The sequence below is a fragment of the Citrus sinensis genome, chromosome 3 (genome assembly GCF_022201045.2).
Source record: "Citrus sinensis cultivar Valencia sweet orange chromosome 3, DVS_A1.0, whole genome shotgun sequence".
NCBI classification, from domain to species: domain Eukaryota; kingdom Viridiplantae; phylum Streptophyta; class Magnoliopsida; order Sapindales; family Rutaceae; genus Citrus; species Citrus sinensis.
In genome coordinates, this window is record NC_068558.1 from 14,333,128 (window position 1) to 14,355,837 (window position 22,710).

At 31.2% G+C, this 22,710-nt stretch overlaps 1 protein-coding gene and 2 long non-coding RNA genes across 8 annotated transcripts; 2 read left to right on the forward strand and 1 right to left on the reverse strand.

Moving 5' to 3' along the window:
• Positions 1–814: 814 nt before the first annotated feature.
• On the reverse strand, positions 815–2,819 carry LOC112498232 (uncharacterized). Its single transcript, XR_008052805.1, has 4 exons — positions 2,603–2,819; positions 2,172–2,363; positions 1,351–2,072; positions 815–1,198 (listed from the first exon to the last, which is right to left on the reverse strand). It is a non-coding gene; the product is annotated as an uncharacterized LOC112498232 (long non-coding RNA).
• Positions 2,820–5,447: 2,628 nt separating this feature from the next.
• Positions 5,448–8,368, forward strand: LOC127900940 (uncharacterized). 2 transcript variants are annotated; one of them, XR_008052848.1, is made up of 5 exons: positions 5,448–5,669; positions 6,385–6,713; positions 6,861–6,965; positions 7,056–7,187; positions 7,683–8,368. It is a non-coding gene; the product is annotated as an uncharacterized LOC127900940 (long non-coding RNA). The 2 variants fall into 2 exon arrangements; XR_008052847.1 differs by lacking the exon at positions 7,683–8,368 and having other exon boundaries at positions 5,451–5,669; positions 7,056–7,275.
• A 9,722-nt stretch (positions 8,369–18,090) lies between these two features.
• LOC102612272 (uncharacterized) lies at positions 18,091–22,461 on the forward strand. Of its 5 annotated transcripts, none has more exons than XR_008053541.1 (6): positions 18,092–18,280; positions 18,354–18,575; positions 18,710–18,820; positions 19,589–19,655; positions 20,039–20,128; positions 20,217–20,400. XR_008053541.1 is itself a non-coding variant. In XM_025098870.2 (5 exons), the coding sequence occupies exons 1-4, from the start codon at positions 18,170–18,172 to the stop codon at positions 19,625–19,627; spliced, it is 483 nt and encodes a 160-aa protein (XP_024954638.2). In that variant the 5' UTR covers positions 18,091–18,169; the 3' UTR covers positions 19,628–19,655; positions 20,669–22,461. The 5 variants fall into 5 exon arrangements, 2 of the variants coding, with proteins under 2 accessions (XP_024954638.2, XP_024954639.2); XR_008053540.1 differs by having other exon boundaries at positions 20,039–20,125; positions 20,245–20,400; XR_008053542.1 differs by having other exon boundaries at positions 18,093–18,280; positions 19,592–19,655; positions 20,039–20,125; positions 20,245–20,400.
• The last annotated feature ends 249 nt before the right edge of the window (positions 22,462–22,710 follow it).

Here is a 22,710-nt window from a genome sequence, read left to right on the forward strand (position 1 = left end):
TCTAAGTGGATTTATATCCACACTCGTCCTTTTGTTAATCTCAACATCCGTCAGATCTATAGTGAGGGGACTCTTAATGTTCCTTACTCGCTTGTAAGTTTGTAAGTAGGGACTTTTAAGGACATATGATGTCCTTAAATACAGGCGGCCAAATTTGCTTATGCCAGGAGGTGCTTCTATGAGGATTTGTAAGTTGTCATCATTTGGGTCCCCATATAAGCTCTAAAATGATTGTGGGGTGTGACCATGATGATCGTCAACATCATTAGGGGCTTGTAAACAGTAATTATTGTTATTATTGAACACTATAGTTACATTGAGTATGAACAAAAAGAGGTAACTGTTTAATTTTGCTTACCATGTACGAGCATCTCATCGGGATATCACTATAATAGTGCTTGACTGAATTATCACTATATGAATTAATAAACCCCATTACAGATTTTGCAAACTCTCTCTGTTCTTTTCTAAACTCTCTTTGTTCCTTCCGCTCAACCTCAGCATCCAACGTAAATTTATTCATCATTTCTTTCATATCAATAATAGAACGATCAAATCCTCTTTATCTGATGAATAACATAATCATACGAAAACTTTGATTTTGTCTATTACCATAAATAAGAAAAAAAAACAACTTTTTGTATAACTTATTAAATCCAACATCATTTTTTAAATAATTACAATGTTAAAAATAGCATGTTACCTCTCTTTCATATGAGTTGTCTATTTCATATTAATCATTAATTGTTGGCTTCTCTTTGTCCTTTTCGTTGGGTGGCACTTTTATGTTGGGGTGATGCTGCAAAGGAAATAATAGAAACAATTAAATAACTTGTAGCAATTCGAGATTCAATAATAATATTATAACTTAGTTGAATAATGCATTCACATTATTGACCCAATGTAGGATTGATTCCCTGTAATCCTTCACACCATTTCAATATGGCGTGTCTTTTTTCAGCGTGCTCAGTTCGAGTGTTTGTTGCAAATCTTCTATTATTTAATAAATACTCACTGCCAATCTAAAATTATATGTAATACTTATAATAAGCTTGTCGTTGAAAAACTTATACACCTCAGTATAATATATTTTAGAAGATAAAATGTCTTCTCATTTATGTATGCAAGGAGTCTTCTTATTTGTTTGGATAGCTCAACTTTCCCTCAAAAAACCATCACTTACTTCAAACAGGTAGGCCTGTAGCAAGTGAAGATACAAAGTCAAGGAAAAAAAAAAGATGTTAATCATTGTTAAATGCAAGACAAAGTAACCATATTTGACTTTTCAATACACTTAAACCCCAGGACAGAAGCCATAAAAGTTGTACTTCACCTCTTTAAGAGTGTTACCTTGGAAAGCCTCTAATTTTTTGTTCATTGCAGTATCCAAGCTGTCATATACGGTTTCTCAGGATGAACGACCCCATGGAAGGCTTCTAAATTACTCAAGATCATAGACATTATTTAGCAATAATTAATTTGATCTACGTTCATCTTTTCTTCCATCTTTTCATCTATCGAGTACTCTATCTGTAAAGTGATATAATACGATCTTTAGCTCATCAAAGTCATCCATATCATTAAAGTCCAAACTCTCAAATTTTTCATCTAATTCTTTAAGATTCGCCCCTATATCATTGTCAAAGTACAAATCATTTAACCTATGGTTAGCCCCCAAGCTTTGTGTTTCTATGTATATCGTATGCACTATAACAAAGTCTCGCAACTAAGCATCATTCATTGATCGATAATTATGTTAATTGGCCACCAAATTCAAATCACATCTGATGTTCATCACATTCATCATACGCCACTTGCCTCAGTAGTGCGTTGTGCATGATCACACCATTAAACACGTGTGTATCCATCTTTACGAAATGTCCGAATGCATCATTCTTGAATAATCTTAAATGTCATCTTGTTAACTTCGTTTTGATAGCTTCCATTACATTTCCAAACAAGATTTTTAATATGCCTGATGAAATGCTTAGATGCATAAATTTTCATCGTACTTGGTTCTCTCTTTGGACCATGTGGATTATGCTTTGTCCGCAGCTTCTTGGCCATTTTATCTGTAGAAAAATTCAAATTTTATTTGTTATAACATTCATTAACCTTGAAATATAAATCAAAAGATGTAAAACATTAATGTGTTTTTGAGTGACGGTCACCTGTCGCACAGAAAATAGACGCCCGTTGCACAAAATTATATGTTGTTGGATGTCCCATAGCCCAAAGTTCTAGCAACCTCGAGCCTTGCATGATAACGTACCAAGTGTTTTCTTGCTACAAGTGTCTGTCGCTCGAAAACACTTGCCGTACGGCAATGCCCTCAAGCCATTATCAACCCATAACACCTTAATCTATCAAAAATGAGACAAATAAAGTCTAAGAAGCATTTTATCGAACACCTGATGTGCCATTTGTAATATAAAAACTTAACACAAAATAATATTCCCCAAATACTCATCTATCATGAAATATACACAAATATACACTCAACTCCATGTAGTTGATGATTTAATGTTATGAAAAAGAAAAAACAACTTGTTTTGACGTCAAAAATCACCGTCCAATCGCTAGAAATATAGCCGCGTCTTACTAGAATTGATGCTGCCGTCAAAAGCCCATCGAGTCGCCGTTGATCTTGCTGGAAAAGAACTGATAGTAGAGGATGATCATGCCGCCGACGGTTTTGAGAGAGAAGAGAGTGAGTTGCTAATTTCAAAGGCAACGGTTGTTTCCAAAAAAAAAATTAATTGGCTACTAATGAGAGAAAAAATTAGGGTGGCTATTTGTCAAAATACCCAAAACTTTTGGGCTATTTTTGCAAATTTCCTAATAAGATTGGACATGACTTTTAGTTTTAATATATATTTTATGTAGTTTCAAACTTTGCTTCTTACTTATACTAAAAGATCATTTGCAGTTGTTGTCGAGAAAGTTTAGAAGATGCAAAATCACTAATCTTACAAAAAACTTTGAAAAATATGAAAAAAAAATTATTTGATTTTGAGAATACATTTTATCCTTAAATTTTCACATATATCATCACATGTATTACATAAACCCAAAATTATCATTATCCAACTTACAAATAAAAATAGTAAATATATAAAGTAATTATTATTATAGTGAGTTTTTATTTTACATTTATAAATTTTTATTTTTTTCAATAACTCTTATAATATTTACTTCTTTTACATTTCATTTACATAATTTATATGTTATTTTACAAGTTTATATTACATCTGTAAGTTTATGTTTTGTTTAGTAATAATAAATTATTTTATCACTCTTATATAAATTTACTTATTTTACCTTCTATTTATTATTCTTATGTTTTATTTACTTAATTTATGTTTTATTTTATATTTAATGTTGTTTTATAAGTTTTATATTACATCTATAAGCTTATGTTTTGTTTACCAATAATATACCATTTTATTATTTTTATGTTAATTTACTTGTTTTACATTCTATTTACAGATCTTATGTTTTATTTACTTAATTTATATTTTATTTTACACGTCATGTTGATTTACAAATTTTATGATTTATTGATAAGTTTTTGTTTATTTACCAAAAATATATCAATTTACCACTCGTACGCTAATTTACATATTTTACCTTTCATTTACAAGTCTTATGTTTATTTTATACTGAATGTTGATTTACACATTTTATATTATATCTATAAGTTTATGTTTTATTACCAATAATATATTAATTTACCACTCTTATGTTGATGTACTTGTTTTACCTTCTATTCATAATCGTAATCATTTGCACAATTTATTTAATATTGATTTACCAGTTCTATGTTATATCTATAAGTTTTTTTTTGTTAAGTACAGCACCAATTTACCACTCATATATTAATTTATTTGTTTTACCTTCTATTTACAAGTTTTATGTTCTATTTACATAATTTATATTTTATTTTACACTTAATGTTGATTTACAAGTTTTATGTTAAATTTACATGTCTTATGTTTAATTTACACAATTTATATTTAATTACGATATTGATGCCGTGACAATTTTAAATTTATATGTCTTATATTTATATTTAATGACTAGATAAGAAATTTGCCTCCACATACCTTAAAACGTTACAGAAATGTGCTATTCAATTGGGATTGCTTTTGCTTATTGAAATAATTGGATTTCGATTCAGCACTGATTTAATCTTTTTCTTAATATTTAGGAATATATAATTAATATTATTGGATAAAAATATAACATTAATTGAATTTTAATGGTATATTGCTATACATGTACATATGATAAAAGATTATAAAAAATTAAGTACATACTAACTCAACATTAGATCCAACTCTGAAACAATTAGTTGGGTCTAAACAGAGTTAGGTGTTTGTTAAATTGTGTTATTAAAAGTGTTGTGAGTTTTTATATAAAGATCAATGGATTTGGGACATTTGTTAAACTATTATTTTATTGTATAATGATTACAATAGATAATAATTTAATTTATCTAAATATATATTTAGTTATTTTCTTTTTAAAATATGCAATTTTATAATCAATATAAAATATAAGAAAATGCATAACTTAATAAATAGATATGAATGAAATGGAAAATTAATAGGAAATTTTGCAAAAATAGCCCAAAACTTTTGGGCATTTCACAAATAGCCACAATAATTTTTTCTCTCATTAGTAGCCAATTAATTGTTTTGGGACCAAACAACCCTTGCCTTTGAAACTAACAACTCACTCTCTCTTCTCTCTCAAAACCGTTGGCGGCTTGATCACCCTCGACTATCAGCACTTTAAGGGTGTTCGCAGATCGGATTTTGCGGATTCGATATCAATCCATATCAAATCCATGATTTTGTGAATTATAAACTTTTAATCCAATCCAATCCACAAATCGGTGAAATTAAATTCAAATTCAATCCATGCGTCTGCAAATCGGATGTGGATTTGACCCAATCCATATCCAATCTATCTTTCTGCGAATTGGTTTGCGGGCTAAAAATTTTTAATTATGTCCTCTCCACGAACTAAATAAATAAAAAAATTAATATAAAAATAATTTTCCTACTGATCAAATTCAAGATTAAATAAGATTTAAATAGATTAATTGTTTAAATAAATATAGAAAATACATTCACACCAAAAAGAAAAAAAAATCTTATTTGTTTAGATCAATACATGAAAATTAACTGCTTAGGAAGCTATATTTGTCTACTTAATTATTTTTATTTGATATTATTATCGGATAACATATAATATGGCATTAATGTAACTATATTCTAACTTATTTATTTATTAGTAAGTACTAATGTCATATTTACAAGTTTAATTTTTTATTAAATAAATTGTTTTTGCAGATTCATGAGTTTTTACAAATTTACAAAAGTAAATTAATACCCAATCCACCGACTGCAAATTTTTAAATTTTCAATCCAATCCAATCCACCAATTTACAAATCAAATTTTTACTAATGAGACAAATTTAGCTGATTGGATTGGATTTTGAACACCCCAATGCTTTTCTACCAAGATCGACAACGACTCGAAGGGCTTTTAACGGCAATATCAATTACGGTAAGACGCAGCTACATTTTCAGTGGTTAGACGGTGACTTTTTTCGGTGATTGGGTGACAACTACATCTCGAGATTTTGACATCCAAGCATGGTATTTTTTTATTTTTTTTTTGCTTTTCCATAGCATTAAATCATCAATTGCATGAAATTGAGTGTTTATTTGTGTATATTTCATGGTAGATGAACATTTGGGGAATATTATTTTGTGCTAAGTTTTTGTATTACAAATGCCATGTTAAGTGTTCGATAAAATGCCTCTTAGAATTTATGTGTCATGTTTTATATATTAAGTTTTTATGGGTTGATGGTTGCTTGGGAGGATTTTTGCACGTCAAGTGTTTTCGGGCAACATGCACTCTTAGAATTTATTTGTCTCAATTTTTATGGATTATAGTGTTATAGGTTAATGGTTGCTTGAGAGGATTTTTGCACATCAAGTGTTTTCAAGCGACAGACATCTGTCGCATAGAAACACTTGGTGCGTTATCGTTCGAGGCTCAGGGTTGCTAGAATTTTGGGCAACAGGCTGCCGTCACTCAAACTTCTAGCAACGTTGCTTCTAGAACTTTGGGTGATGAGCGCTCGTTGCCCAAACTTCCAGCAGCGTTGCTTTTGAAATTTTGAGCTACGGGAGCTCGTCGCCAGAAATTCCAACAACCTCTCAAACATCCAGCAACTACATTTTTATAAATTTGTGCAACGGGCATCTATTTTTCGTGTGACAGGTGACCGTCACTAAAAAACATAGGATTTATATTTCAAGGCTAATGAATGTTATAATAAATAAAATTTGAATTTTACTGCAGATAAAATGGCAAGAAGCTATGGGCAAAGCATGATCCACCTGATTTAAAGAGGGAGCAAGGTACGATAAAAATTTCTGCATCCGAGCATTTCCCTGGGTATATTGCAAATCTTTCAAAGTTTAGAAATGAAGCTATCAACATGAAGTTAACAAGATGACAGTTAAGATTATTCAAGAAGGATGTATTCGGGCATTTCGCAAAGATGAATATATATGTGCTTAGAGGCGTGATCATGCACAATGCGCTGCTGAGACAAGTAACGCATGATGAATGTGATGAACATCAGCTGTGGTTTGAATTTGGTGGCCAACTAGCACGATTATCAATTAGTGAGTGGTATTTAGTTACGAGACTTTGCTATGGTGCATAAAATATACACATATTAGCTGTGAGTATTTATTAAATAATAGATTACTTACCTAACAACAAATTTGGATTACTTGCCTAACAACAAATTTGGATTACTTTATACACAGGGAATTGTTAAACAAACACTTGAACCAAGCACACGGGAAAAAGACACATCATATTGGAATAATGTGAAGGATTACGGGGAATCAATCCCACATTGGGTCCGTAATGTGAGTATATTATTCAACTTAGTTATAATGCTATTATTGAATCTTGAATTGCTGTAAGTTATTTAATTGTTTCTGTTATTTCCTTTGCAGCATCACCCTAACATAAAAGTGCTACCCATTAAAGAGGACAAAAAGAAGCCACCAGTTGATGATGAATATGAAATGCACAATCAGCCACTTATTTACGATGAATATGAAATAGATGACTCACATGAAAGAGAGGTAACATGCTATTTTTTAACATTGTAATTATTTTTAAAACAATGTTGTTAGATTTAATAAGTTATACATAAAGTTTCTTTTTCTTTCTCTTTTTTTTCTTGTTTCTCGTCATAGATGAAGTCAAACATTTCGTATAATTATGTTATTCATCAGATAGAGAGGATTGATTTTTCTATTATTGACATGAAAGAAATAATAAATAAGTTTATTTCAAATTCTGAGGCCGAGTGGAAGAAACAAAGAGAGTTTAGAAAAGAACAGGGAGAGTTTGCAAAATTTTTAATGGGATTTATTAATTCATATAGTGACAATTCAGTCAAGAACTCCTATAGTGATATCTCGATGAGATGCTCGTACATGGTAAGTAATTTAAACAGTTACCTACTTTTGTTCATACCCAATGTAATTGTAGTGTTCAATAATAATAGTTATTACTGTTTACAAGCCCTTAATGATATTGGCGATCATCATGATCACACTTCATTGTCATTTTAGAGCTTATATGGGGACCCAAATGACGACAACTTACAAATCCTTAAGGAAGCACCTCCTGACATAAGCAAATTTGGCCACCCGTATTTAAGAACATCATATGTACTTAAAAGTCTCTACTTTCAAACTTACAAGTAAGTAAAGAAGATTAAGAGTCTCCATACTATAGAACTAATGAGTCGGGATCGACGAAAGGACAAGTGTAGATATAAATCTACTTAGAGAAATGGAGGATCTGACATTATTTCATGAGTTTGACCAGTGGTTTGCTGGTAACATCGTAGTTGATCGTGACATCCGATAGTCGAAGAAGCTTTTTAGAATACTCTTAAAGAAAGAGTCGATGAGATGGCTAGGAGACAAGGTAATTATTATTAATCTTTATTTAATTTACTTCTAATGAACTCGTATAATTTGACGTGTTTATTTGTCTGTACAACACATCCATGTATACTACCGCTTGATAAGTGACAAACAGAAGCTATATTCTAATGTCTTGTATCAACATTGCATGCATACAAATATCTTTTTTTGGGTAACAAATACAAACTTATAATTGTTGATTTACAATATTGTAGTAAAATAGAACATTCGTTTATTTACTTCTAATGAATGGACTAGGTTTTCTTAAGGGCTCAATGTAATAATAGTGATTGTGATCTAAATTCACGGACTATACCAAGCTAATAGCTACATTGACGGCTGAAAAGATATGAAATCAAAACCATTCGCAAATGTTGATATAGTGTGTATTACTAAATTACTCAATGCAGTTCCTCTTATATTTAAAGATTTTGGATTTAATAATGTTGGATAATTTCACTTTTTACCATATTCAAGTTTTCATTCCAATTAATTTAGAAGACAATCATTGGGTTGTAGCTTGAGTACACTTTCGTCATAAGCAAGTCTCTATTTATGACTCAATGAGGGAACTTTGCGACGAAAAAACTTATATTCAGCTATTCAAACCACTTCAAGTTATCTTTTCCAATGGCTACAAGATGTTGGATTTACAACATTTGACCGAACTTACAGAGTGCAAAGCCCTGGAAACTCATATTAGTTGAGAATGTGCCATAATAAGAGCCCAGTAGCAGCAATTGTAGGGTGTTTATGTTAATGTTTACGATATATTTAATGTTCAAGTTAATATTTAATTTTAATAGTACTTATGGGCAATACTTTAGGAGAAAGATTGTCGTTAACATGTTCAATGGGGACATTAGGCTGTAAATGAAATATTTAAATAGCTACAATATGAATTATTTCGTCTTATGTTGGGTTTCACAATTCTCAAAAACTTGTTATGACCGTTAATTTGAATTGTCAAATAGATAAACACTTGTTATGACTGCTAAATTGTATTGGCCGCTAACATAAACATAGGGGTTCAAAACACTAGTTTGTTGTTAATTTGAATTACGGAATACATAAACATAAAAGTTCAAAAACATTACTTGGCCGCTAATTTGGATTCGGTGCAATGGGATTCTTACTTTTTTTTTTATTATGCTAACGTTCCTTGCACTGAGAACACATCATAGTTCTCCACAATACATTCTTACCAACAAATGGTATTCTAAACTCTGGACGACGACCTAGAGATGATTTTTCTATTGGTGGGCTCATCTTCAAATGTTGGATATGTGGTGGAACTTCTTGAGAACTAGTGTCGCCAACCAGATTAATTAGTATTGCATATGCCTTCAATAATGATTCTTTGGAGTAAAAGTAAGAACAGAGACCTATGTAATCTACTCAAGCAAGTAGGCAAGCAGCTATTGCATGAGTATAGACAAGTTAATCAAGTTTGAATACTCTATAATTATAAGTCCTACAACGTATGTTAACTAACCCCTCTTCGACACCACCATCCCAAACTTGGAATTTATACTCATACACAAGACGAACATTCTTTCTTTCAACTTGATCTTTTCTCTCAGATACTATTATATCTACCCACGTTATTAAAAGGAGTGCTAATCGATTCTGCCACCATTTTCCTATCGTAAAATCATTGTTGCAAACCAAATGAGTTATGAGAAATTTTCGCACTTCCCTCATAAAAGAATTCACGCTTTCTACAATGTTGATGGTTAGAATGCTGCACCTCCTACCATTGAATTGAGATCGTGCTCAATTACACGTGCCCACATTACTCTCTAAGTAATCAGTTGCTCTTGAATGCATCCCCCACAACCCATCAAGATGTATTCTAAACTCTTCGCATCCATACTCTTTTGCTGCGTTTATAAATGCCGGCTCAAACTTATCCTAAAGAGCTTTTGACATCATGAATTTTAACTTCACATTACCTTTTGCCATGGTAAAAACAAACGTCGTCGATGACACTATGAAATATCTTTATAACAGCTCTCTGAATAGAAGTGCATCGATTGGAGATAATTAGTAAATCTAGTACATCACCAATTGCTCCATGTAAATCCATCATAAACCATTCCCAAAAGTCATTATTTTCAAAATTCTCAATCTCAATAGCTAGTTGATACAATTGATTATTTCTATCCAAGCATGTTGCCACAAACATTGTTCCGCAATATAACCTTTTAAGATGAGTACCGTCTACTGCAATCACTGGTTTGATGCACTGGAAAAAATCATTGATGCAAGATCCAATAGACACAAAATAATAAAAGAAATTATTATTCCCATCCAATTTTAGACTAATTATTGTACTCTCATTTTCCTTCTCCAATATATAAGAGTACTTAAGAAGTAAATTATATGATTCCGATGGACTTCCTCGTATCACCTAAAGAGTAAATTCTCTAGCTCAGTATGTCTTTTAGTATGCTAAGTGAATATTGTACTCCTGTTTTATGTTTGCTATAATGTCATTTGGAGTCTATATCCACTTCTCCTGAATAAAGTTGTCCGCGATGATATGACCAATAACTCGACTTCTTGCCTGACGATAGCCCAGAGGCTCATTATGAAAAATGTGTATCTTGTCACATCTCATCACAACCCAACACACATTCTCTTTATTTGATGCTTTCTATGCTCGAGGTCGGCATTTATATGACGTTAAAGTACAGTGCGCCTCAAAACATGTTACACTAGGCTCAGTGGACCTTGCAACCTTAAAATCAAACTTATCCCTTAAGAAAAATTTGCGTAGTTTCAATATTAAATTATATTTAGAATCAAACAACTTACCCATATAAATATCAATGGACCCAATCTTTCTAACAAAGTCTGGAGCTACCAAGTCTGGAGGCAAAACTAGTGCAATACTTATAACGGGGTTAACTGTTACACTCTTTGAATAGGGCCTTAGAATAATAAGCCAACTTTGGGGTAGTTGATGCTCATTCTAAAAGTGAGGCAACTCTTCCCAATCATTGACTAAACCCTTATTATACACACAGTCCTTATCATCGCAAGTATTATCTAGATGACCATCATCACCATTATCAATAGAAGCATTGAAAAGATCATCGTCCGCACCATCCATCGTGTTATGGTATGATTCAACATTAATGCTATCTATTGGTGTATTATTTATATCATCAATGGGATCATTATTGTATTGAAAAGAAAAGTAACCTTGTTGCGGCGATGTTGTCAGTGGTAACACCTTTCCTTTAACAGCCTCTGGTGTAAAATCGTTCTCTTCTTCAACAAGCTCTTGATTTGTTACTTTAGGAGATTTGGTAACAAAAATAAAGATGTACCCCCCGTTCACCTAATTAGGGCTCATATGTAATAGAACTCTACCATTTTATCATCATGTACATTCATATGTAGTGCATATACAAGTTGGGTATAACATCTCAACTGTAAAGTTGTCTTTAATGTGATGCTATAATCATTCGAATTTGTTTCTAAAACTTTATATCCTCTTGCAAAAAATACATCAAACATACAGTTTTTTGGAACAAAAAAATCTCTATTTCTTCCATCACTATACTCAAAATGACCATCTGTCAATTCCTCCTATGATCCATCAAAACACATTTGAAGAACAATTGGCTCCATTAAGTGCATATTTGGTATGACTTATCTAATGGGCATAAGTGCTTATTTAATCTCATAAGTTATTATCATAATTTTTTATTGTTGTTTGGTTATTTTTTTTAGTAGAGCTTTTAGAGTTTAAATAAGGTATTTTCCTCTATTAGGAAAAACTCAAATTTTAGGCTTTTAGGAGTAGATGATGAAAAACTTTGTTTAAATGTTAAAATATCCAAAATATCATTTACTTATTTGACAATCTTATTTTTTTTTCATAATATAACTTAAAAAACTTGCCTATTAAAGTAATTTAATAGATTTTTAATAAAAGCTCTTATTGACAATCAAACAACTAAATCTTTTTAGGTAAAACCTATATTTGTAAAAGTTCTACTGCCAAAAGCTCTACTTAAATAAGCTCTACTTGAAAAATTGTACCAAACGAAGCCTAAGCTTGAACAATTAAGAAAAGATAAAAAAAATCATTACTTAAAAAAAAGTCAAGTAGGTGGGACAGGCGCTTGTCGTATGTTTCTAGCAGACCTATCCCACATTTTTTTTATGCGACAGGCACCTGTTGCACATTGAAGTTGTGAGACAGATACATGTTGCACATTTTTTGCGTTCGTTTCCTAACTCATTTTTACTCAAAATACCTGCATAAATTTTAAATAATCCAAAGATAAAAATACATATTTTGTAAAACCAAATACTAACCTTAACTTCTTACTTTCCAATTGATGATTTGGTGAGTAAAGTGTGGTTAGTTTGGGTGAGTAGAGGGTGGTGAGCTTTGGTTTTGATAAGATTTGTTAGGCATTTTGTTAATATGTCTGAGGATATTTAGGTCTATAAATTACATACATGGCTAGATATAATATAGAAACCTAGGTGGCTATTTGTGAAAATGCCCAAAATTTTTGGGCTATTTTTATAAATTTCTCAATTTTATTGATGTTTCATATATGTTTAGCAATCTAAGCATGTCTTTTTATTTTGTTTGGCTTGATCCACATGAAGAAATGTAATTTTGTTTAATTAACTTGTATAATAAACAAATACTATTATAGAAAATGAAATTTGTTTTATAAAAGTCCTACAATGAATATAGAATTTACATTAAACTAATTTAATAAAACTTATTCAAGTTGTTTTCAATACAAATTTTTTGTTTTCAATTGATGAGTAATTTTTTTTCTTTACTTAAGAAAATTAAATAAAATTTTTCTTTGTTTTAATAAATTAAATAAATAAACTATTTTTTAAATTAAATTTTAAAGTTGATTTAAAAGTTTTATGTTATTTTTATAAGTGTTAGTTTTATTTGTAATTTTAAAACACTAATTTGCCACTCTTATATTGATTTACTTATTTTACCTTTTATTTACTATTTTTATATCTAATTTACAAATTTATATTTATCACGACATTAATAATATAATTTTACGGCATCATAAAATCCTTCTTAGACTAGTTTATTTCTTTATCCATTTTAGGTTAAGTAGGTTTGATTCTAAAAATAAAAAATCAATGGAGCCTCTAGATTCTACATTATAAAGTACAACAATGGTTCCTGGAATTTAGGTTTGTTCTTGTTCCCATTCTTCGAAAATGGCTTTGAATTGTAAGCTTCCATCATCATTCAAACACTCGTGGCATCTCACAATCCTAATTCAAGAAATGAACTCTCCAACTTCCTCAATGAAAAGTGCAAATCAGGTGACTTCACTTTGAAATAATCAATTGATTTCTTTACCGACATGATTGATATGAAACCCCCTCCTCTTTTAGCCTCATTCAATATATTGTTTTCTGCTCTTGTTAAGAAGATTCATTATGATTCTGTTGTTTTACTTTACAAGAGGTTGTTTTGCTTTACAAGAGGTTTTATTCAGTTGGGTTGTACCCAATTTAAGGACATATATTGTTCTGATTGATGGTCTTTGTAAGAATGGTTATCTTTCAGAAGCATTGGAACTATTTTATGATTTGGAGAAGTGCAAATCTAAGCTTAACATTGAATTTGTTAGCTGCCTTATTGATGGTTTGTGTAGAGTAAGGAGGTTGGAAACTGCTTAGGAGTTATTTTGAAAATTGTCTCATTATGGCTTGGTGCCAAATTCTATGACATATAGCATTATGATCAATGGGCTTTGCAAAGAAGGCCAATTATAAAAGGCAAGTAGTCTGTTACTAGTTATGGAAGAAGGGCATGTACTTTGGATGCATTCACATTTGGTACGCTTAGAGGCAATTTCTTACAAAATAACGAGACACAAAAAGTAGTTGAACTTCTTCAAAAAATGGCAAAGAGCAATAGATGCATCCATAGTTGCAGACTTACTATAGAAGAATGAAAAATATCGTGAATATCTGGACTTGCTTCCTTCATTGTTTCTTCATAATGTCATAAAGTGTGATTTGTTGTTTTTTCTTTGTTATTTTTTAATCCATTGGCTTTAACTAAGGGAAGGAATTCTAATGACAGAGTAGAGTTCTTTGTTATGTTTTTAGCTAGATGTGCATGCTCTATTTATCTGACTGCTCTCTTTCCTGATGAAACTTTCTAAATTAATTGGTGTATTATTGTGATTTTGGAATTATGATTCAATCAGTCAGCAGAGAGAATTTGAGGTCCCTTTTTTTCTTGAATGACATGTCTTTATCTGTATCGTTGAATTCATCATAAAATACTGTGTTGGTTATGTGGAATGTGAACATGATTGATAAGGGAGTGGAGGAATATGACATTGACATATTATTATTCTTCTGTATATGATCAGATTCTACGGATAAGATTTTTGCATATATTTTGAAGCATATTAATTATGTCTAGTTAGTGCGCGCATCTTGAGACTAATTGAGTACAAATACCAATCCTCTTATAACCAATTTTGTGTTGCTTTATTAGCCAATACGTCATTCGTGTTTTCTTCAACATGTTACACCTTTAAGACACAATTGTATGATTGCCCTACTTTAGATACAGTGAGTAGTTCCTTTTTTTCTCCTTTGATTAGTCTACATTCAAGTATTCGATCTGATAGGGTTCAAGATTCATGTTATGGCTTCTGCGATTCTGCCATGCTACGACTTGTTCTACTTGTTCATATCTTGATTTTACAGAAAATTGAAGTGGCTCTTAATTGTCTCTTGCTGAGGTCTGGTGTTTGATTTGTAGTGAAGAGAGTTACTTTTTAGAAACCCATTACTATATTGTTACCGTATCTGTAATCTTGCAAAACTTATTGGCTTAAGTGCAGAGAAATGTTAGTTTCGAATGATTTAAAAGTGAAAATGATCTAGTGATATTTAGAGTAAGTTTTTGAACCAAGTAAGAATTGTGCAACAAATTTAGGTCCTTCGCAAGATAGAAATGAATTTATGTTATCCTTGATCAAACTCAAGAAATGAATACCAATTTTTGTATTTTTTCAAAAATGAAATCGATTTAGTTTTTTGTTTTGAAGCTAATAATGTATATAATAAAATAAAAGCAGTGAACACCAATTTATAGTTTTTTTTCTCTTTTTTTTTAAATGATTTGTTGTCTAAAGAATGAAAAAAATAAAAACAATAAAAATGGGTTACTGGAATTTGAAAGAAAATCATCCATCTGTACAATAATTCATTTCTATTTTGCAAACAACCTAAATTTAGAAAAGCCAGCATCCAATAGGCAGTGACCTGTCATGAGGAAACCTGGCAGCGCCGTTGATATTTGCACTGAATCTGAACTCTGTGATGCTAGTTCCCTCTGAGAAACCATTGACTTAGTCAAAGCTTCTAGAGGCATTGAGATGTGATAGGAATTTGGCTCATAATTTTGTTTGTTCCTAGCTTCAAGCACAAGCAAACATTGACTTGGATCCAAGAAAAGTAATTTTAATTAATTATTATGACTATAGATGCTGCCGAATTTTGCTTAAAAAAACTTCTTGTTATTCTTTGAAAAATTACTATGATAGTCTATTAGTAAAGTAGGTATGTTTCTATAAATTTCCATGTATAAATTCATTAACAAATTAACTAAGTTGGGCTTTTGACCTAGTAGTGGGCTATTTCTCTCGAAGCGGTGTAAAAGAACTATAATTATAAAATAAAAATTAATTTAAATTTTACTTAAAATTTTGATAAAATAGTAAAAATATTAATATTATAATTTTTTCCATCAGTGTTATATTAAATCAACTTAATTTTTGAATTAAAAATATTTTATTAAACATTTTAATATTATATAACTGTCTAATCACACTAGTGAATAGGGGTTTAGTATTGTTGGTATTATGTCAATCGTACAAATTTCACTAGGAATTAAGTTGGTGTTGGCCAATAAGAAGGGCTTGAAATCTTTTGCAGGACGAAGAGTTAATAGACGAAGCTTTGGATTTTGTACCAAATTTAATGCACTTTAATACAATAATACATTATGGTATCTCACTTATTACTTCATTGCAAAAGCAAGCCATTACTGCACTAGTCGCTACTAAACCTTCAGTCTAAGTGGTGGGTTGTTACTCTTGTATATGATTAGTATATTGAGAGATTGTTAATTTCTTTCTTACAGTAATTAATATATATATATATATATTTTTTTTATAATGGCCAAAAATTTCCTGATAGCATAAGTTTATAATATTACCCTTATTTTCAACTACTCTTTTATTTATATTTATTATAAATTAAATAAATCATATGAATAGAAACTAAATAAAAAATTAAGTATTAAAAATAAGAAATATATGTTTTGATATGAGAAAAAAATTAATAATAAAATTTTTTTCTTGTACTTATTCATTTTGTGAAAATTTTCTTATAATAAATATATAAGAAAATTATTATAAAATGATAAAAAATTATTATAAGAAAATTTGAATGACAAATTAAAATTTATTATAAGATAAATAATAAAATATTTTGCCTATCTTTTTACATTTAATTTTAAAATATTGCAAAATGTTTATTATAAGAAAATGTTCATAAAATAAATAAATACAAGAAAAAATTTTTATTATTAATATTTTTGCTCATATCAAAACATATATTTCTTGTTTTTAATACTTAATTTTTTTATTTAGTTTCTATTCATGTAATTATTTAATTTATAATAAATGTAAATAAAAGAGTAGTTCAAAATAAGGGTAATATTGAGTTCAAAATAAGGGTAATACTGTAAACTTATGCTGTCAAGGGGGTTTTTGGCCATTATAAAAATAATAGGGAGTAAATGGTATATGTTGATTATTGTAGGGGGGAAAGTGGCAATCCCCCTAGTATATTCTTAATATATAATTAAGTGAAAGTAGACGTTGGAGTAGATACCTTGAGTGAGTGTAGTCCTACTAGAAGTTTGATTGCAAATATCATCCGTCTTTTGATTGTAACCATATGTATAAGTATTCAAAAAAAAAAAATCAAGGAAAAAAATTACTATGCAAGCCAATAGGGAATAGCCATCATTTCTTTTTCTTTTTTTTGGTACATTAAGTAGTGATATTTGACTCCTCTAATTTTTCTCACCAGCTCCTATTTTTAAATTAATCTCAATTATTTTTACAACAACCAATATTAAACAATAAAAATATTTTTTAAAAAAACAAATACAATTCTAGAAACCCTAACTACCTTTCACCACCACTATCATTGTCTCAAGCGACAAATTAACCCTCCCAGCAAATTCCTCAATAATCGCCGATCAAAACTCTTCATTTATTTAAATTAATTTTAGCGAGATTAATGTGATAGTATCAAAATCAAAATAATATCAATTGAAAAGAGACAAAGAATAATTTCAGTATATGAATCAAGAAATTATAAATTAATTGGAATGAATGATAGATAATAAAATTGGACTAGTAGTGAAGTGGTTGAGATCTAAATAAATGATAAATAATGATAGCTTGAGGTGTAGACAATGGTGGTGAAAGGTGGTTATAATGATGGTAAACAGTGGTTAGAGTTTTCAAAATTGTTTTGTTTTTTTAATTATGTTTTTACCTTTCAATAAGGATAGTTTAAAAAATAAGTAATGCTAACTTCTTCTTTTTTTTAATTACATAAGACTATTGATCATATTATAATTCATATTACAACTCATATTTCGAAGGACGTCAACTCTACTTACATTTTGAAAAAGAGAAGACTACATTCACTGAAATTTAAGGAAGGAATTAAATTTTTACAATATTTTTGTAGGGGGTCGAACTACTATCATCATAATTGTGAGAGAGAGGCTCTACTGATATTGAACCACTCCCCTCTCAATGCTTCAGCCGAGTGGTATTAAGTAATGTTAACTGTATGGTGGGCTTTGCTGAAAAGGACTTAGGGGTGATGAAGCAAATATAAATAGGTGACAAACTGGGCTACCAAGTATAATGGGCCTTAAACCAGACCCAATTATTATCTTGACCCTCATATAAGAAAATGCCGCCGATTCAGTTACTCAACTAACAAAACCAGAGAGACAGACACAGGAACAGACGCAGGGAAAGAAACGAGAGCGGGAGATGAGAAGATGGGGACTGTTAGCAAAAGAAGCCCTAAGTCAAACACTAACGTTCGCCAGATTCTTCTGTTTATTCCACGTCACCAACCACTACCTCTGGTCTCCTACCCTGGTAATCTGCCTCTATTTTCTTTTCTTTTTTTTATTTGGTTTTCGTTTCCCTAATTATGATCCGGTGTGCGCAGGTGTTCGGTCCTAGCATGCTCCCGACCTTGAATCTAACCGGCGACGTGATTCTTGCGGAATACGTGTCCCACAGAGTGGGAAGAGTGGGCCCTGGTGATATCGTCTTCGTTCGTTCACCTGTCGACCCGAATAAGATTGTGACTAAGCGCATTGTCGGCGTCGAAGGCGATAGAGTCACTTACTTCAAACCCAGGAATGGAGACACGTGTCACACTGTCGTGGTCCGTACATTTATGTTCTCCCCCTTTATTCTTATTTATTTCAACAAATATTTAATGAAATTAGTTGAAGCAATTGTGTTTTGCAGTTCAATCGTTTGTGTGATGTTGTCTTTGGAATTGAAATGTTTGGTTAGGTCCCAAAGGGGCATGTTTGGATACAAGGGGATAACCTTTATGCTTCCAGGGATTCGCGGCAATTTGGGCCTGTTCCGTATGGTCTTATTGAAGGGAAAGCATTTTTCAGGGTAATATGCTTACCTTCAAAATTCAAATCATCTTTGGAGAATTGTGCTATCTGCTGGAATTGATATGGTTATAAAAACTTATGGAACTTAAGCTTGTTAATAATTTTGCAGTATTTCCACCCTTTATTGTATCTATTGGTCATGGAAGTTCAGTTAAAGCCAGATATGAGCTTAGGAAGAAGAAGTTTTAGTCACGGATTAAATTTGTTGGAGTAGTTCTTTAATGGGATTCAGAGGAGATCTTTTATTTTAGTTAAAGAGGTCCAGCATGGGCTACATGATCACCCGGTAGTGTAAGTTTAAAATAAATTTGTGGGCATATATATGAACAATTAAGTTTTTAATGTCTGGTGTTCCCCAAAAAAAGAAAAAAAAATCTCAGTGATTGCTGCAGAATCGTCTATTTATCTTCTTCTATCACTCCTGTCATCTGTCAAATTATGGGTGCTAGCTAGCTTAAAAACCTCTAAGGGTTGCATCAGAGGAACTTTTGTCACATGGATGGGGAGAGAATAGGAGTGCTATTAGTCAATGCTTAATTTAATCCCAAAAAAGAAAAAAAGTTATCTTTCATACTTGACAGAGCTTGTGATGATACCATCGCCCGAAATTGAAAAAGTGTTCAAACAAGTCTGCTATTCCTTTAAGATAGAGGTGGTTCGACATGGACTAAAATTAATCTGCTTTTACTATTTCCTACTTTCCTGAAATTTCTGCAGTGGACTGATTTTATCAGTTACACCTTGTAATCACTTGTGCTTTTGCCAGCAGGTGTGGCCACCTAATAGCTTTGGATCACTGGGATAATGAACGCTGCAATAGTTACTGATTGAAGGTATGTAATTGGGATATTATTATTCTGAGTTCTTGATAATATTATTTTGTCCTGCTGCATTAATTAGTAAAATAAGAACTTCCTATAGTCATTTCTCATTAAAGATCATAACTTTCATTGGGTTGTGCGAACTCATTTTATAGTCACGTAATAACAGCGTCATCTGCCTATCAGGAAAGTCACAGTTATAACTCCCTATAATCACACTTGTAATGTTGATATTTCATGTTGCAAGAGTAAATGTTCAGCAGTGCCAAATCATAGTTTCTAGTAAATTTCAATCCCATAACATAGCAAAATGTAGAAAATCTGAGGTTTAATTTCAAATTCGTGAGAAGGTCTAGTTACCGAAAGGTAATTTTATTATTTTCGTTTTGTTGCAGTTGTTTCCATACATTTGATTCGGTCTTCTTCAAAGTGGAGGAGAGCATTTTCTTGATATAATAATTTATACAGGAATTCTTCAACCAATTGTCAGCTTCTCTTTCTTCTGCTCTTGATATCCATCAGTTGTATACATTCAATTAAAATTGAACTCTTCTTAATGTTTTGGATTTGCAGGAATTGCTTTCATTGAATTTGAAGAATGATTGCAAGTGTGTCAATTACATAAATACTCATTAAATGCCGCCGTGCTTCTTTTGTTCTTTATACATCAACAGGAAATTTTTATTTTTTATTTTATTTTAGCTCTATGTATTTTCTAACAGGAAATTGTCATTGTTATTCATTATAATTTCCCTCACTTTACAAGATTCTTACATTTTATCTGTTTTGGTGAATTTAAATACGATCAATAGAGAAAAGAAAGATCATAAATTTTACCCAACTTCGCATGGATTGAATTGGGCAAGTGCATGAGAGAGTAATAGTATGATGTAATTATTACAAAAATAAAAATTATGAAAAAATAATAATAATAATGATGATGAGGATAAATCCTAGTAATTTGAAAAATGAAACTGATTGGTAGATGTGACGGAAATTCAAACCCTAATATACAAAGTGAACAAACCGCTCTTAGAATGATAATGACTGGGAAGGTCCCAGAGCGAGGAGGGGCAAGATCGACAATTCAGCTCCGACCCACCCGCCTCCTTATAAAAGGCAACAACAAGAAGCTGCAAATAGCCAGTAGGGCTTCTTCCTTCTTCCTCTGATTGCCGCCCGGGTTCCGTTGGCAGGCGTATATCGAAACATCTCGTAATTCCTTTCTTTTCTTTATAATTTTAGCAAAAACTAAGTTGATTCATTTATTCGTTCTTGTTATAAAGAAATGTCTTTTTGCTTTTTTTTTTAATTTTTTGTTTTGTTTATGGCCGATCCAAATGAGTTCTTGCTTCGATTTTGTCTGTGCGAGTACTCAATTTCACCCGGCCTATATTAATTTCATTTGATTTAACGGGGGCAGCTTCAAGATGTTACATGCTTTTTCAATCATGTTTTAATTCAGGGAAACTGCCCTACATTTTATTTATTTATTTATTTATTTTTAAATCTACCAAATTTTAAATTTTTTTTTTCATTCTGGATGTGTTACGAAAAAATCAAGCATTTTGGGGCTCATCTTAGATTTCTTTGAGCCGCGACGACGTACATTCAGGCACATTTATTTATCTTACAATTTCAGCTTTTAGCCTTTCTATTTTACTACACTATTAATGTTACAGCACTTACCATTACAGACATTTGTTAAAAGGCTGAAGCATATTTCCGTTGTGTAAATCCCAGTTGTGTTCATCATTATACTTAAAAGCACTCTCTAAAGTCTAAATGCAGGAATAATGGTAAGCTAATCACAAGCTTAGCTCTATCTGGCCAATAATTAAGGCGAAACTGTTCGCAATTGGGTGCATCGATAATAACCTTGTCTTCGAAAACTACTTGTAGAAATTTCCGCAGATGGTATTTTCACTGAATAATGGATTTTGTGTTAATTAGTGTGAAGAAGCTGTTGAGCCCAATATGTTTAATTCGAATGATTTCTTGATCAATGATCATGGTCTATGGTTCAAAATCTCGTCTCGTGCGCACTAATTTGTTAATTGGGAATACATAACCTTTAAAGAAACCAAACTAAATGGTTCGATTTTCAATTTTTTTCATTTAGCAAGGATTTTTATAGAAGGCATAACAAAATATTTGTAACAAAAATTCATAACTTCATTGAAAGATAAAAATTGTTGTTGTGATTTTTTTCATTAAAAGTGAGTAAGCCCATTGTTATTTCGAATTCTTGACCATCACCGAGTCTTTTGTTAATTAATCTACTAAAATTTTGAATAACTAATTGAAGAAACATTGTCATCCTTTCATAAACTTGAGAACACAAGTTTCCGAATTCCGAAGCCCTTGGAAGCAGTAGCAATTTGTTCAGAAGTGCCTCCTCATCCTCCAAAGCTTGGCCACAGGGCAGCTGCAGCAAAAGTTGGCTCTCTGCTAGTTTAGATATACAACTTAAAACATGGAGACTCTTGAGATGTGGGAAGCAGATGGAGCTTGGAACATTGACTGAAAGCAAATGACCATGCTCATTGATGATGGCTTACAAAGGATCACTGAAAGCAATGAAGGCTCTCAAGGTAATGGAAGGCAAGTATGATCATATAGTTCTGAGAAACTCGATAGGATTTTGCACAGAATTCTTCCAAGCCTAAATTCATGTTGATTACATTTTTTTGGCATGCCATTTTTTAGCTCAGTCTTCCACTTGGGGTGAAGAAGCTGTTGAGCAAAACATGTTTTACCTTAAGAATTCTTCTTCAATGAACACAATATCAAGGGCTTAACAATATTTAAGGCTTAATGGTGCTTTCGAAAACTTGCATTCCACTATATTGTAGTGCGTTAAAACACTGATCTTATTGCTAACTCATGTTTGACTGCAATTTCAAATTGTATTGCACTGCACTAAAAAGATGGTTAATACAACGAAAGGTAGACAAATAAACTCATATTTAGGCTATATTCATATTCTAAATACAATCATTTAACTTTTATTATTTAATAAATTATAATAAATTTATATTCATTAAATATTAATTTATATTTAAAT

Bases quoted from the DNA above. Each gene is read 5' to 3' on its own strand.
- LOC102612272 (XM_025098870.2), top strand. From the start codon at position 18,170: ATGAGAAGATGGGGACTGTTAGCAAAAGAAGCCCTAAGTCAAACACTA. The intron at 18,281-18,353 runs GTAATCTGCCTC...CGGTGTGCGCAG, and splicing joins ACCTCTGGTCTCCTACCCTG to GTGTTCGGTCCTAGCATGCT. The intron at 18,576-18,709 runs GTCCGTACATTT...ATGTTTGGTTAG, and splicing joins ACACGTGTCACACTGTCGTG to GTCCCAAAGGGGCATGTTTG.